Source organism: Atractosteus spatula, chromosome 22 (assembly GCF_055471065.1).
Source record: "Atractosteus spatula isolate fAtrSpa1 chromosome 22, fAtrSpa1.hap1, whole genome shotgun sequence".
Classification (NCBI taxonomy): domain Eukaryota; kingdom Metazoa; phylum Chordata; class Actinopteri; order Semionotiformes; family Lepisosteidae; genus Atractosteus; species Atractosteus spatula.
In genome coordinates this window covers 17,444,104-17,458,197 of record NC_142727.1, presented here as the reverse complement: position 1 = coordinate 17,458,197, position 14,094 = coordinate 17,444,104, and the positions used below count along the sequence as shown (strand labels likewise).

At 65.4% G+C, this 14,094-nt stretch overlaps 1 protein-coding gene across 3 annotated transcripts in view; it reads right to left on the bottom strand.

The window, feature by feature from the left end:
* The window catches only part of prdm10 (PR domain containing 10), a 29,302-nt gene that overhangs the window by 3,143 nt on the left and 12,065 nt on the right, over positions 1 to 14,094 (bottom strand). For all 3 annotated transcript variants that reach the window (XM_088939880.1, XM_088939879.1, XM_088939881.1), the window contains exons 13-21: positions 13,671 to 13,940; positions 12,838 to 13,185; positions 3,704 to 3,859; positions 3,375 to 3,554; positions 2,882 to 2,992; positions 2,570 to 2,770; positions 1,833 to 1,976; positions 1,181 to 1,336; positions 199 to 339 (exon numbers count right to left, since the gene is read on the bottom strand). In XM_088939880.1, coding sequence (XP_088796006.1) covers positions 199 to 339; positions 1,181 to 1,336; positions 1,833 to 1,976; positions 2,570 to 2,770; positions 2,882 to 2,992; positions 3,375 to 3,554; positions 3,704 to 3,859; positions 12,838 to 13,185; positions 13,671 to 13,940 — 1,707 coding nt within the window. The remainder of the gene's footprint in view (positions 1 to 198; positions 340 to 1,180; positions 1,337 to 1,832; positions 1,977 to 2,569; positions 2,771 to 2,881; positions 2,993 to 3,374; positions 3,555 to 3,703; positions 3,860 to 12,837; positions 13,186 to 13,670; positions 13,941 to 14,094) is intronic.

Below are 14,094 nucleotides of genomic sequence, written 5' to 3'. Positions count from 1 at the left end.
TCTCCCCCTTGCTGCGAGACTGCACTGGTCTCTCACGGCTGGGCTGCTTCACGGACGAACCACATCGGAAAGGCCAGCCAACCCCTCGCCCTGAAGAGACGCAGACGGCGCACGCCCACAAGGCGCCCCTCTCGCAGGAGGCCCGAACCCCAGCGGGAAGGTGCGAGTCTCCCTCTGGCCCCGCCCCCGGCCGGTTACCTGCGCGGAGCCCTGCGCGGAGCCGGCCGGCTCGGCCAGCTGGATGTGCTGCACCTGGATGGAGTGCTGCGTGTAGCCGTGGGGCTCGTGCAGCTGGCTGACGTCCACCGTGGAATGCTGGGAGGTGTGCGGAGAGGACGCCTGGCGGGGGGAAGACAGGGTGCAAACTTTCAGAGGAAAACTACCAACAGTCTGTGCGGGATGTTAGGGAGTTATACGTCTATAGCTCTTTTCTGGACTCTCCACCCAGAGCTCTTTACAGGTCACAGGGATCCCCTCCACCCCCACCAGTGTGTACCCCCACCTGGATGATGCTCCAGTCCGCTCCCCACACACCAGCTCTCAGTGGGGAGGAGAGCAGAGTGATGAGGCCAGTTCAGAGACGGGGGGTATTAGGAGGCCATGATGGGTAAAGACCAGGGGGAAATTTGGCCAGGACACTGGGGTAACACCCCTACTCTTCTCGAGAAACACCCTGGGATTGTTAATGACCTCAGAGAGTCAGGACCTCGGTTTTACATCTCATCTGAAGGACGGCGCCTGTTTACAGTCTAGTGTCCCCATCACTGTACTGGGGCATTAGGACCCACACAGACCCCAGGGTGAGCGCCCCCTGCTGGCTCCACTGACACCTCTCCCAGCAGCAGCCTCAGCTCTCCCAGGAGTCTCCCCTCCAGGTACTGGCCAGGCTCTCACTGCTGGGCTCCAGTGGGCGGCCAGCTGGGAGATATGGCTGCTGGCAAAACAAACTCCAGGTCTCAGTGGGATCTGAACCCACAACCACCAGGCCGCGAGCACAGAGACTCTGCTCTGTTGAGCTGCTCAGATCGGCACAAGAAACAGGAACAGGGTTTTCCTGCAGCCCTGCTCTCTGGACGGGAGTGTCGGGAGAATGGCAGCAGCAGCCCGTGGGCTGGAGGGCCCAGAACAGATCCCCTGCAGTGGCAGCAGGCTGCAACGGGTCACGGCGAGCGCCCCTCACCGGCGCCACCTGCACGACCTGCAGCTGGATGTGCTGCGGCTGCGCCTGGGACACGGGGATGTACTGGATCCGCTGGTAGTCCCCCTGGGGCGTCCGGTAGTCCGAGGTCAGGGTCTGGGAGAGCTCCGTCATGGCCTGCGTCAGCAGGTCTGTGGTCTGGGACGGAGACAGAGGCACAGTCAGAGGCGCGAGGCGCAGCCCTGGGCGTCAGGGACTCGCTGCAGAGCTCCAGCCCTCCACACTTCCTCACTTCAGTTTGGTGCACACGGTCCCCATGAGGGAGAGTACCGAGACTGTCTGTCTGGCTGAAACTGACTGTAAGGAACCTGGAAATATCTGAAATCTTCAATCGTGGACACTATTGAATACTGTACTGACGATATACAATACAGTCCTGCACGCTGCTTGGAAATCAAACAACTCTATAACTTCTTAGATATCAGACAATATAAGAGCAGAGATCAATAAGGCGCTCAGTCTTTTGGAAAACGAAAACAAGTTGTTTTTAAAAATCCTTTGAAGTAACTTACTCCAGCGGCTGATCATTTTAACTCCCTGAATCGACCTTTCTTAATTAACATCCCTTCGCTTAGGAAGCGGATTAGCTGACAGCCAGCAGCGTGTGTGTCTGTGTGCGCCCCCGCGCCCTCACCACCACGGCCTCCGCGGTCGAGCTGTCGCTGGTGATGACAGCCGGCGTGCTGCTGATGATGGCCGTGCCCAGAGGCGTCTGGATGGTGTTGGCCAGCTGTGCAAACTCGGGGTGCTTCTTCCGGATGTGCTGGACCATCTTGGTCTGTGGGAAAGGAGGAGGACACGGAGAGAGACGGGCAGGGTCAGAGGGAACAGTCTGCAGCTCCAGCCATTCAGGACGCAGATTCCCAGGATGAGCTTACTGGGTTGATGACATATTTCATGACGGAACGCCGAGACTGTGTGGAGACCCAGGCAGACTGATCCCGACTCCTCCACACAGCAGAGCGCAATAAACTCAACCGTCTCCTGCAGGCAAAAGGCACAAGGGTGCGAGCGGACAGCAGGGCAGTGGTTACCAGCTGCAGGCTTCAGCAAAGCACCGACAGGTCAGCTCGTAGGCCCAAGGGGCACAGTCGTTACCTTAAACTCTTGCACACCCTGTGTATTGAAACCTGAGACAAGAGGTGCTTCTGCGCTCGAACGGGGGTGGGTGTGGAGAACGAGGCCCGGGTGGGCTGGCAGCCCTCCTCACATTCAGGAGACGGGAACGAGGACTCGTGGTCGCGCCCTGTCTGGGCGACAGGCCACACTGCCGGACTCAGGCTGGCGGCGTAGCCGTCTCGGCACCAGGACTAGCGCCTCCCCACCCCGTCAGCCGGGAGCAGTGCTCCCGATCCGGCTGCAGGCGCTCACCTTGCTGCTGTACTGCTTGGAGCAGTGCGGGCAGCAGACGGGCGCGGTGGCGATGGTGCCGGTCAGCTGCGTGTGGGTGCTGAGCATGGGGTCGGGCTCCCCCGGGCCGGCCGGCCGCAGCTTGCGGATGCTGGGGGGCAGCTCGGCGCCGGGGTGGTTCTTCAGGATGTGGGCCTTCCGCTTGCTGGCACTCTTGTACACCTGCCGGAGAGGCCACAGTCAGCCGAGCAGGGGGAGCACGGCTTCCGGAGCCACTCCCCACTCCGGGATCTCCGGCTGAACACGGAGAGAGAGACAGAGCTGCGAGAGCACCTTGTCGCAGTACTGGCAGAAGTAGTCTCTGTTGGGCTTGATGATGGGCAGGGTGAGCTCTGGCACCTCGTCGATCCTCATGTCAGGGTGGCGCTTGGACAGGTGGTTCACCTGGAGGGGCGACACCGGGAGTTTCAGGGCCCCTCTCAGACACACACCTCCCCTCCCTGCGTGACGCAGCAGATGCGGGGTGTTGATGGATTTTAAACAACCTGCTTCTCACCCCCCTCCCAGACACACACACACACACACACACACGCCCGCGGGGGCCCCTCCCAGACACGCACACACACACACGCCCGCGGGGGCCCCTCCCAGACGCGCACACACACGCCCGCGGGGGCCCCTCCCAGACGCGCACACACACGCCCGCGGGGGCCCCTCCCAGACGCGCACACACACACGCCCGCGGGGGCCCCTCCCAGACGCGCACACACACACGCCCGCGGGGGCCCCTCCCAGACACGCACACACACGCCCGCGGGGGCCTCACCAGCATGCCCCGGCGCCGGAAGCCCATCATGCAGAGCCGGCACTTGAACATGAAGCTCTCGAAGTCCGTGGACGGCACCTTCTGCTTCAGCGTCTTGGAGCGGTGGATGCGGTCGGCCTTCTTGGCCTCGCGCTCCGGGTTGTGCATGCGCTGCATGTGCTCCCGCAGCTTGTCCTTCCTCTGGGGCACGGGAAACAGGAGGAGTCACGCTCGCAGCCGGCGCGGCCAGGCCCGCCCCTGCTCCGCGAGCTGGCTTACTTCCCGTCCTCTTATCCAGCCCAAGCCCCCCCATCTCTCCCCAGGCCTCCCTGCCCCCCACGGCTCCTCACCTTGAACTGCTTCCCGCAGGTGGAGCACAGGAAGTCCTTGCGGTCCGAGTGCCGCAGCATGTGCAGCCTCAGCTTGTCGGGCCGGCAGAAGGCCTTGTCGCACTCGGTGCACTGGTAGACCTTCTCCGAGTGGAAGCTGCGCACGTGCTTCTTCACCTGCAGGGGGCGAAGGTGAGACACGAGAGAGTCACACAGGGCAGAGGCTGAGGCAGCCTGGGGCACCGTGTGCTGGCACAGGTCACAAGCGGCGCATCAGTCAAGCGCATCCGAGCCACACCAGCTTATCTGTGCGATCTGCTAGCAGAGCAGGCGTATAATCCACTAAAATTGAGCATCAGTACAAAACCAGCCCCGCAATCCGACAGGCTGATCGGCGCAACAGAGCAGAGTCTAGCCGTCTGGCCGCCAGCTGGGGGAGTATCGGTGCAGCAGAGCAGTCTGTCTGTCTGTCTGTCAGCTGGGCAGCGTATCGGTACAGCAGAGCAGTCTGTCCGTCTGTCTGTCAGCTGGGGGGCGTATCAGTGCAGCAGAGCAGTCTGTCCGTCTGTCTGTCAGCTGGGGGGCGTATCAGTGCAGCAGAGCAGTCTGTCTGTCAGCTGGGCGGTGTATCAGTGCAGCAGAGCAGTCTGTCTGTCTGTCTGTCTGTCAGCTGGGCGGCGCATCAGTGCAGCAGAGCAGTCTGTCAGCTGGGTGGCGCATCGGTGCAGCAGAGCAGTCTGTCTGTCAGCTGGACGGCGCATCGGTGCAGCAGAGCAGTCTGTCCGTCTGTCCGCCAGCTGGGGGGCGTATCAGTGCAGCAGAGCAGTCTGTCCGTCTGTCCGCCAGCTGGGGGGCGTATCAGTGCAGCAGAGCAGTCTGTCTGTCCGCCAGCTGGGCGGCGTATCAGTGCAGCAGAGCAGTCTGTCTGTCTGTCTGTCTGTCTGTCTGTCTGTCTGTCAGCTGGGCGGCGCATCAGTGCAGCAGATCAGTCTGTCTGTCTGTCTGTCTGTCTGTCTGTCTGTCTGTCTGTCTGTCTGTCAGCTGGGCAGCGCATCGGTGCAGCAGAGCAGTCTGTCTGTCTGTCAGCTGGGCGGCGTATCGGTGCAGCAGAGCAGTCTGTCTGTCTGTCTATCTGTCCGCCAGCTGGGCGGCGAATCGGTGCAGCAGAGCAGTCTGTCCGTCTGTCCATCTGTCCGTCAGCTGGGGGCGTATCGGTGCAGCAGAGCAGTCCGTCCGTCCGTCCGTCCGTCCGTCCGTCCGTCCGTCCGCCAGCTGGGCGGCCTATCAGTGCAGCAGATCAGTCTGTCCGTCCGTCCACCAGCTGGGCGGCGTATCGGTGCAGCAGAGCAGTCTGTCCGTCTGTCTGTCCGTCCGTCCGTCAGCTGGGCGGCGTATCGGTGCAGCAGAGCAGTCTGTCCGTCTGTCCGCCAGCTGGGGGGCGTATCGGTGCAGCAGAGCAGTCTGTCCGTCTGTCTGTCCGTCCGTCCGTCCGCCAGCTGGGCGGCGTATCGGTGCAGCAGAGCAGTCTGTCCGTCTGTCCGCCAGCTGGGGGGCGTATCAGTGCAGCAGAGCAGTCTGTCTGTCTGTCTGTCAGCTGGGCGGCGTATCAGTGCAGCAGAGCAGTCTGTCTGTCTGTCTGTCAGCTGGGCGGCGCATCAGTGCAGCAGAGCAGTCTGTCAGCTGGGTGGCGCATCGGTGCAGCAGAGCAGTCTGTCCGTCTGTCCGCCAGCTGGGGGGCGTATCAGTGCAGCAGAGCAGTCTGTCCGTCTGTCCGCCAGCTGGGGGGCGTATCAGTGCAGCAGATCAGTCTGTCCGTCCGTCCACCAGCTGGGCGGCGTATCGGTGCAGCAGAGCAGTCTGTCCGTCTGTCTGTCCGTCCGTCCGTCCGCCAGCTGGGCGGCGTATCGGTGCAGCAGAGCAGTCTGTCCGTCTGTCCGCCAGCTGGGGGGCGTATCAGTGCAGCAGAGCAGTCTGTCTGTCTGTCTGTCAGCTGGGCGGCGTATCAGTGCAGCAGAGCAGTCTGTCTGTCTGTCTGTCAGCTGGGCGGCGCATCAGTGCAGCAGAGCAGTCTGTCAGCTGGGTGGCGCATCGGTGCAGCAGAGCAGTCTGTCCGTCTGTCCGCCAGCTGGGGGGCGTATCAGTGCAGCAGAGCAGTCTGTCCGTCTGTCCGCCAGCTGGGGGGCGTATCAGTGCAGCAGAGCAGTCTGTCTGTCTGTCTGTCTGTCAGCTGGGCGGCGCATCAGTGCAGCAGATCAGTCTGTCTGTCTGTCTGTCTGTCTGTCTGTCAGCTGGGCAGCGCATCGGTGCAGCAGAGCAGTCTGTCTGTCTGTCAGCTGGGCGGCGTATCGGTGCAGCAGAGCAGTCTGTCTGTCTGTCTATCTGTCCGTCCGTCCGCCAGCTGGGCGGCGTATCGGTGCAGCAGAGCAGTCTGTCCGTCTGTCTGTCCGTCCGTCCGTCCGCCAGCTGGGCGGCGTATCGGTGCAGCAGAGCAGTCTGTCCGTCTGTCTGTCCGTCCGTCCGTCCGCCAGCTGGGCGGCGTATCGGTGCAGCAGAGCAGTCTGTCCGTCTGTCCGTCCGTCCGCCAGCTGGGCGGCGTATCGGTGCAGCAGAGCAGTCTGTCCGTCCGTCCGCCAGCTGGGCGGCGTATCGGTGCAGCAGAGCAGTCTGTCCGTCCGTCCGCCAGCTGGGCGGCGTATCGGTGCAGCAGAGCAGTCTGTCCATCCGTCCGCCAGCTGGGCGGCGTATCGGTGCAGCAGAGCAGGCTGTCCGTCTGTCCGTCAGCTGGGGGCGTATCTGTGCAGCAGAGCAGTCTGTCCATCTGTCCGTCTGTCTGTCCGCCAGCTGGGCGGCGTATCGGTGCAGCAGAGCAGTCTGTCCGTCCGTCCGTCCGTCTGTCCGTCCGTCAGCTGGGCGGCGTATCGGTGCAGCAGAGCAGTCTGTCCGTCCGTCCGCCAGCTGGGCGGCGTATCGGTGCAGCAGAGCAGTCTGTCCGTCTGTCCGTCCGTCCACCAGCTGGGCGGCGTATCGGTGCAGCAGAGCAGTCTGTCCGTCTGTCTGTCCGTCCGTCCGTCCGCCAGCTGGGCGGCGTATCGGTACAGCAGAGCAGTCTGTCCGTCTGTCCGCCAGCTGGGGGGCGTATCAGTGCAGCAGAGCAGTCTGTCTGTCTGTCTGTCTGTCTGTCAGCTGGGCGGCGTATCAGTGCAGCAGAGCAGTCTGTCTGTCTGTCTGTCAGCTGGGCGGCGCATCAGTGCAGCAGAGCAGTCTGTCAGCTGGGTGGCGCATCGGTGCAGCAGAGCAGTCTGTCTGTCTGCTGGACGGCGCATCGGTGCAGCAGAGCAGTCTGTCCGTCTGTCCGCCAGCTGGGGGGCGTATCAGTGCAGCAGAGCAGTCTGTCCGTCTGTCCGCCAGCTGGGGGGCGTATCAGTGCAGCAGAGCAGTCTGTCTGTCCGCCAGCTGGGCGGCGTATCAGTGCAGCAGAGCAGTCTGTCTGTCTGTCTGTCTGTCTGTCAGCTGGGCGGCGCATCAGTGCAGCAGATCAGTCTGTCTGTCTGTCAGCTGGGCAGCGCATCGGTGCAGCAGAGCAGTCTGTCTGTCTGTCAGCTGGGCGGCGTATCGGTGCAGCAGAGCAGTCTGTCTGTCTGTCTGTCTATCTGTCCGTCCGTCCGCCAGCTGGGCGGCGTATCGGTGCAGCAGAGCAGTCTGTCCGTCTGTCTGTCCGTCCGTCCGTCCGCCAGCTGGGCGGCGTATCGGTGCAGCAGAGCAGTCTGTCCGTCTGTCTGTCCGTCCGTCCGTCCGCCAGCTGGGCGGCGTATCGGTGCAGCAGAGCAGTCTGTCCGTCTGTCCGTCCGTCCGCCAGCTGGGCGGCGTATCGGTGCAGCAGAGCAGTCTGTCCGTCTGTCCGTCCGTCCGCCAGCTGGGCGGCGTATCGGTGCAGCAGAGCAGTCTGTCCGTCTGTCCGTCCGTCCGCCAGCTGGGCGGCGTATCGGTGCAGCAGAGCAGTCTGTCCGTCTGTCCGTCCGTCCGCCAGCTGGGCGGCGTATCGGTGCAGCAGAGCAGTCTGTCCGTCCGTCCGTCCGCCAGCTGGGCGGCGTATCGGTGCAGCAGAGCAGTCTGTCCGTCTGTCCGTCCGTCCGCCAGCTGGGCGGCGTATCGGTGCAGCAGAGCAGTCTGTCCGTCTGTCCGTCCGTCCGCCAGCTGGGCGGCGTATCGGTGCAGCAGAGCAGTCTGTCCGTCCGTCCGCCAGCTGGGCGGCGTATCGGTGCAGCAGAGCAGTCTGTCCGTCTGTCTGTCCGTCCGCCAGCTGGGCGGCATATCGGTGCAGCAGAGCAGTCTGTCCGTCCGTCCGCCAGCTGGGCGGCGTATCGGTGCAGCAGAGCAGTCTGTCTGTCCGTCTGTCCGTCCGTCCGCCAGCTGGGCAGCGTATCGGTGCAGCAGAGCAGTCTGTCCGTCCGTCCGCCAGCTGGGCGGCGTATCGGTGCAGCAGAGCAGTCTGTCCGTCCGTCCGTCCGTCCGCCAGCTGGGTGGCGTATCGGTGCAGCAGAGCAGTCTGTCCGTCCGTCCGTCCGTCCACCAGCTGGGCGGCGTATCGGTGCAGCAGAGCAGTCTGTCCGTCCGTCCGTCCGCCAGCTGGGCGGCGTATCGGTGCAGCAGAGCAGTCTGTCCGTCCGTCCGTCCGCCAGCTGGGCGGTGTATCGGTGCAGCAGAGCAGTCTGTCCGTCCGTCCGTCCGTCCGCCAGCTGGGCGGCGTATCGGTGCAGCAGAGCAGTCTGTCCGTCCGTCCGTCCGTCCGCCAGCTGGGCGGCGTATCGGTGCAGCAGAGCAGTCTGTCCGTCTGTCCGTCCGTCCGCCAGCTGGGCGGCGCACCGGTGCAGCAGATCAGTCCGTCTGTCTGTCTGTCCGTCAGCTGGGCGGCGTATCGGTGCAGCAGAGCAGTCTGTCCATCTGTCCGTCCGTCCGCCAGCTGGGCAGCGTATCGGTGCAGCAGAGCAGTCTGTCCGTCTGTCCGTCCGTCCGTCAGCTGGGCGGCGTATCGGTGCAGCAGAGCAGTCTGTCCGTCTGTCTGTCCGTCCGCCAGCTGGGCGGCATATCGGTGCAGCAGAGCAGTCTGTCCGTCCGTCCGCCAGCTGGGCGGCGTATCGGTGCAGCAGAGCAGTCTGTCTGTCCGTCCGCCAGCTGGGCGGCGTATCGGTGCAGCAGAGCAGTCTGTCCGTCTGTCTGTCCGTCCGCCAGCTGGGCGGCATATCGGTGCAGCAGAGCAGTCTGTCCGTCCGTCCGCCAGCTGGGCGGCGTATCGGTGCAGCAGAGCAGTCTGTCTGTCCGTCTGTCCGTCCGTCCGCCAGCTGGGCAGCGTATCGGTGCAGCAGAGCAGTCCGTCCGTCCGTCCGCCAGCTGGGTGGCGTATCGGTGCAGCAGAGCAGTCTGTCCGTCCGTCCGTCCGTCCACCAGCTGGGCGGCGTATCGGTGCAGCAGAGCAGTCTGTCCGTCCGTCCGTCCGCCAGCTGGGCGGCGTATCGGTGCAGCAGAGCAGTCTGTCCGTCCGTCCGTCCGCCAGCTGGGCGGCGTATCGGTGCAGCAGAGCAGTCTGTCCGTCCGTCCGTCCGTCCGCCAGCTGGGCGGCGTATCGGTGCAGCAGAGCAGTCTGTCCGTCCGTCCGTCCGTCCGCCAGCTGGGCGGCGTATCGGTGCAGCAGAGCAGTCTGTCCGTCTGTCCGTCCGTCCGCCAGCTGGGCGGCGCACCGGTGCAGCAGATCAGTCCGTCTGTCTGTCTGTCCGTCAGCTGGGCGGCGTATCGGTGCAGCAGAGCAGTCTGTCCATCTGTCCGTCCGTCCGCCAGCTGGGCAGCGTATCGGTGCAGCAGAGCAGTCTGTCCGTCTGTCCGTCCGTCCGTCAGCTGGGCGGCATATCGGTGCAGCAGAGCAGTCTGTCCGTCTGTCTGTCAGCTGGGGGCGTATCGGTGCAGCAGAGCAGTCTGTCCGTCCGTCCGTCAGCTGGGGGCGTATCTGTGCAGCAGAGCAGTCTGTCCATCTGTCCGTCCGTCTGTCCGCCAGCTGGGCGGCGTATCGGTGCAGCAGAGCAGTCTGTCCGTCCGTCCGTCCGTCCGTCCGTCCGTCCGTCAGCTGGGCGGCGTATCGGTGCAGCAGAGCAGTCTGTCCGTCCGTCCGCCAGCTGGGCGGCGTATCGGTGCAGCAGAGCAGTCTGTCCGTCTGTCCGTCCGTCCGCCAGCTGGGCGGCGTATCGGTGCAGCAGAGCAGTCTGTCTGTCTGTCAGCTGGGCGGCGCATCGGTGCAGCAGAGCAGTCTGTCTGTCTGTCAGCTGGGTGGCGCATCGGTGCAGCAGAGCAGTCTGTCTGTCTGTCAGCTGGGCGGCGCATCGGTGCAGCAGAGCAGTCTGTCTGTCTGTCAGCTGGGCGGCGCATCAGTGCAGCAGATCAGTCTGTCTGTCTGTCCGTCCGTCTGTCAGCTGGGGGGCGTATCGGTGCAGCAGAGCAGTCTGTCCGTCCGTCCGGCAGCTGGGGGCGTAACGGTGCAGCAGAGCAGTCTGTCTGTCTGTCTGTCTGTCAGCTGGGCGGCGCATCTGTGCAGCAGACCAGTCTGTCCGTCCGTCCGGCAGCTGGGCGGCATATCAGTGCAGCAGAGCAGTCTGTCCATCTGTCCGTCAGCTGGGGGCATATCTGTGCAGCAGAGCAGTCTGTCCGTCCGTCCGGCAGCTGGGCGGCATATCAGTGCAGCAGAGCAGTCTGTCCGTCCGTCCGGCAGCTGGGCGGCGTATCGGTGCAGCAGAGCAGTCTGTCCATCCGTCCGTCCGTCCGTCCGTCCGTCCGTCAGCTGGGCGGCGTATCGGTACAACAGAGCAGTCTGTCTGTCTGTCCGCCAGCTGGGCGGCCTATCAGTGCAGCAGATCAGTCTGTCTGTCTGTCTGTCAGCTGGGGGCGTATCGGTGCAGCAGAGCAGTCTGTCCGTCTGTCTGTCTGTCCGTCTGTCAGCTGGGCGGCGTATCGGTGCAGCAGAGCAGTCCGTCAGCCCATCTGTCAGTCTGTTGGGGCGTCAGCTGGTCTGTCTGTCCGTCTGTGGGGTGTCAGTCTGTCGGGGCGTCAGCCTGGGTGTCAGTCCGTCCATCGGGGCGTCCATCCGTCGGGGCGTCCGCCTGTGGGGCGTCCGCCTGTGGGGCGTCAGCCTGTCCGTCCGTCTGTGGGGCGTCAGTCCGTCGGGGCGTCAGTCCGTCTGTCTGTGGGGCATCAGTCCGTCCGTCAGTCAGTCTGTCAGGGCGTCAGTCCGTCTGTCTGTGGGGCATCAGTCCGTCGGGGCGTCAGTCCGTCCGTCTGTGGGGCGTCAGCCTGTCGGGGCGTCAGTCCGTCGGGGCGTCAGTCCGTCCGTCAGTAGGGTGTAAGTCTGTCGGGGCGTCAGTCCGTCCGTCTGTGGGGCGTCAGCCTGTTGGGGCGTCAGCCGGTCCGTCTGTAGGGTGTCAGTCTGTCGGGGCGTCAGCCGGTCCGTCTGTGGGGCGTCAGCCTGTCGGGGCGTCAGCCGGTCCGTCTGTAGGGTGTCAGCCTGTCGGGGCGTCAGCCGGTCCGTCTGTAGGGCGTCAGCCTGTCGGGGCGTCAGCCGGTCCGTCTGTGGGGCGTCAGCCTGTCGGGGCGTCAGTCCGTCCGTCTGTAGGGTGTCAGTCTGTCGGGGCGTCAGCCCGTCCGTCTGTGGGGCGTCAGCCTGTCGGGGTGTCAGCCTGTCCATCCGTCTGTGGGGCGTCAGTCCGTCGGGGCGTCAGTCCATCTGTCTGTGGGGCATCAGTCCGTCCGTCAGTCCGTCGGGGCATCAGTCCGTCCGTCTGTAGGGTGTCAGTCTGTCGGGGCGTCAGTCCGTCCGTCTGTGGGGCGTCAGTCCGTCGGGGCGTCAGCCGGTCCGTCAGTCCGTCCGTCTGTGGGGCGTCAGTCCGTCCGTCAGTCCGTCGGGGCGTCAGTCCGTCCGTCTGTAGGGTGTCAGCCTGTCGGGGCGTCAGCCTGTCCGTCCGTCTGTGGGGCGTCAGTCCGTCCGGGCGTCAGTCCGTCTGTCTGTGGGGCATCAGTCCGTCCGTCAGCCTGTCGGGGCGTCAGTCCGTCTGTCTGTGGGGCGTCAGCCTGTCGGGGCGTCAGTCCGTCGGGGCGTCAGCCTGTGGGGGCGTCAGCCGGTCTGTCTGTGGGGGCGTCAGCCGGTCCGTCTGTATTGCAGTCGGTCAGGGTATCAGTACCTCAGCGTGTCACTACCTCAGCGGGGGGCTCCCGGGGCGTCACTACCTCAGTGGGGGGCTCCCGGGGCGTCACTACCTCAGCGGGGGGGCTCGCAGGGCTGTCACTACCTCAGCGGGGGGCTCGCGGGGCGGGGGGCTCCCGGGGCTGTCACTACCGCAGCGGGGGGGCTCGCGGGGCGTCACTACTGCAGCGGGGGGCTCGCGGGGCTGTCACTACCGCAGCGGGGGGGCTCGCGGGGCTGTCACTACCGCAGCGGGGGGGCTCGCGGGGCGTCACTACTGCAGCGGGGGGCTCCCGGGGCTGTCACTACCTCAGCGGGGGGCTCGCGGGGCGTCACTACCGCAGCGGGGGGGCTCGCGGGGCTGTCACTACCTCAGCGGGGGGGCTCGCGGGGCGGGGGGCTCCCGGGGCTGTCACTACCTCAGCGGGGGGCTCGCGGGGCGTCACTACCGCAGCGGGGGGCTCGCGGGGCGGGGGGCTCCCGGGGCTGTCACTACCTCAGCGGGGGGCTCGCGGGGCGTCACTACCGCAGCGGGGGGGCTCGCGGGGCTGTCACTACCTCAGCGGGGGGCTCGCGGGGCGTCACTACCGCAGCGGGGGGCTCGCGGGGCTGTCACTACCTCAGCGGGGGGGCTCGCGGGGCGTCACTACCTCAGCGGGGGGGCTCGCGGGGCGGGGGGCTCCCGGGGCTGTCACTACCTCAGCGGGGGGCTCCCGGGGCGTCACTACCTCAGCGGGGGGCTCCCGGGGCGTCACTACCTCAGCGGGGGGGCTCGCGGGGCGGGGGGCTCCCGGGGCTGTCACTACCGCAGCGGGGGGCTCGCGGGGCGTCACTACCGCAGCGGGGGGCTCGCGGGGCGTCACTACCGCAGCGGGGGGGCTCGCGGGGCTCAGCGAGCAGTGCGGCGCGGCGCTCGGGCACTCCCGCGCTCTCTCACCTGGATGAAGTCGCTGAAGCGCTTCTTGCAGGAGGGGCAGGTGAAGCAGCCGTCGCTCAGGTGGACGCCCACGTGCTCCTTGAGCAGGTCCAGCCGGTCGAAGGACTCGGGGCAGAAGAGGCAGGAGTAGGTCTTCTGGTCGGAGTGCAGGCGCATGTGGCCCTCCAGGGCGGCGCTGCTGAGGAAGCCCTTGTTGCACACGTGGCAGGTGAGCGGGCAGCTGCCGTCCCGCCCGTGGAAACGCAGGTGCTGGTCCAGCTTGTCCTTCTCCCGGAAGGCCTTCCCGCACTGAGAGCACTTGAAGGGCCGGAAGGTCTTCCGGATGAAGAGGTGCTGCAGCGCGGCGTTCTGCCGGACACAGGGAGAGAAGGGGATCGGGAAGAATAAGACAGCTCCAGATGCCCAGCGATGTCATGGCTATCACTCCTCACCGATTCCCTTACAGGTTTTTTTCATCATTTCTATGCCTTTAAAATTCGAGACTTAAAAGGCGGTAATCGGATGGAGCCTACCTGTAAGTCCATCTTCAGGAGGCAGAGAGAGAGAGAGAGAGAAAGAGACAGACACGAAGGTCAAAGCAGCAAAGAGCACCGGGGGCCGGAGACACAGATCCACACCACACTAAGATCTGGTTACCCTGCTCTTCCCTTTCGGTCTCTCTCGGACGCATCGGGACAGTGAACCGTCCGCGCCGAGGCTGCGGGACGAGTGAGGAAGAGTAACCAGAAGCAACCGCGACACCGCGGCGTGGGTCCCACACCCAGAAGAGCAGCTGGGGAAGGCCTGCTCGGCTGTGGGCCATGTGCCTGCCTGGCCAGCAGGGGGCAGCGTACCCGTATCCTCTTAGCGCGGCGCATGTCTTCGGGGGTCAGGTGGGGGTCAGCGGGGCTGCCCTGGTCCCCGTCGTCCTTCAGGGGCTCGGGGGGGTCGGCGCCGGGCGGCTCGGGGGGGGGCTCGCTGGGGGGGGGCTGGGGCTGGGGCTCGGCCTGGGCGGAGGGGTCGGCGCCGGCCCCTGGGCCCCCGGGCTCCGCGGCCTTCAGCCCATTCAGAGTCCCCTCGGACCCCTGCCCAAACTGCACCTTGCCAGGGAAGCCCAGCATCTCCTGCAAGCAGAGAACACAAACCCCTTCACCAGCGAGACAGGGGGCTCCAGCGGGCACAGCCAGGGTCCGAAACGCAGCTACAGGCAGGCAAGCTCCCGTCGGCCTCAGTCTCAAACAAGCTGACGGTTCTGCTTCGTCTTCTTTCCGACATCTC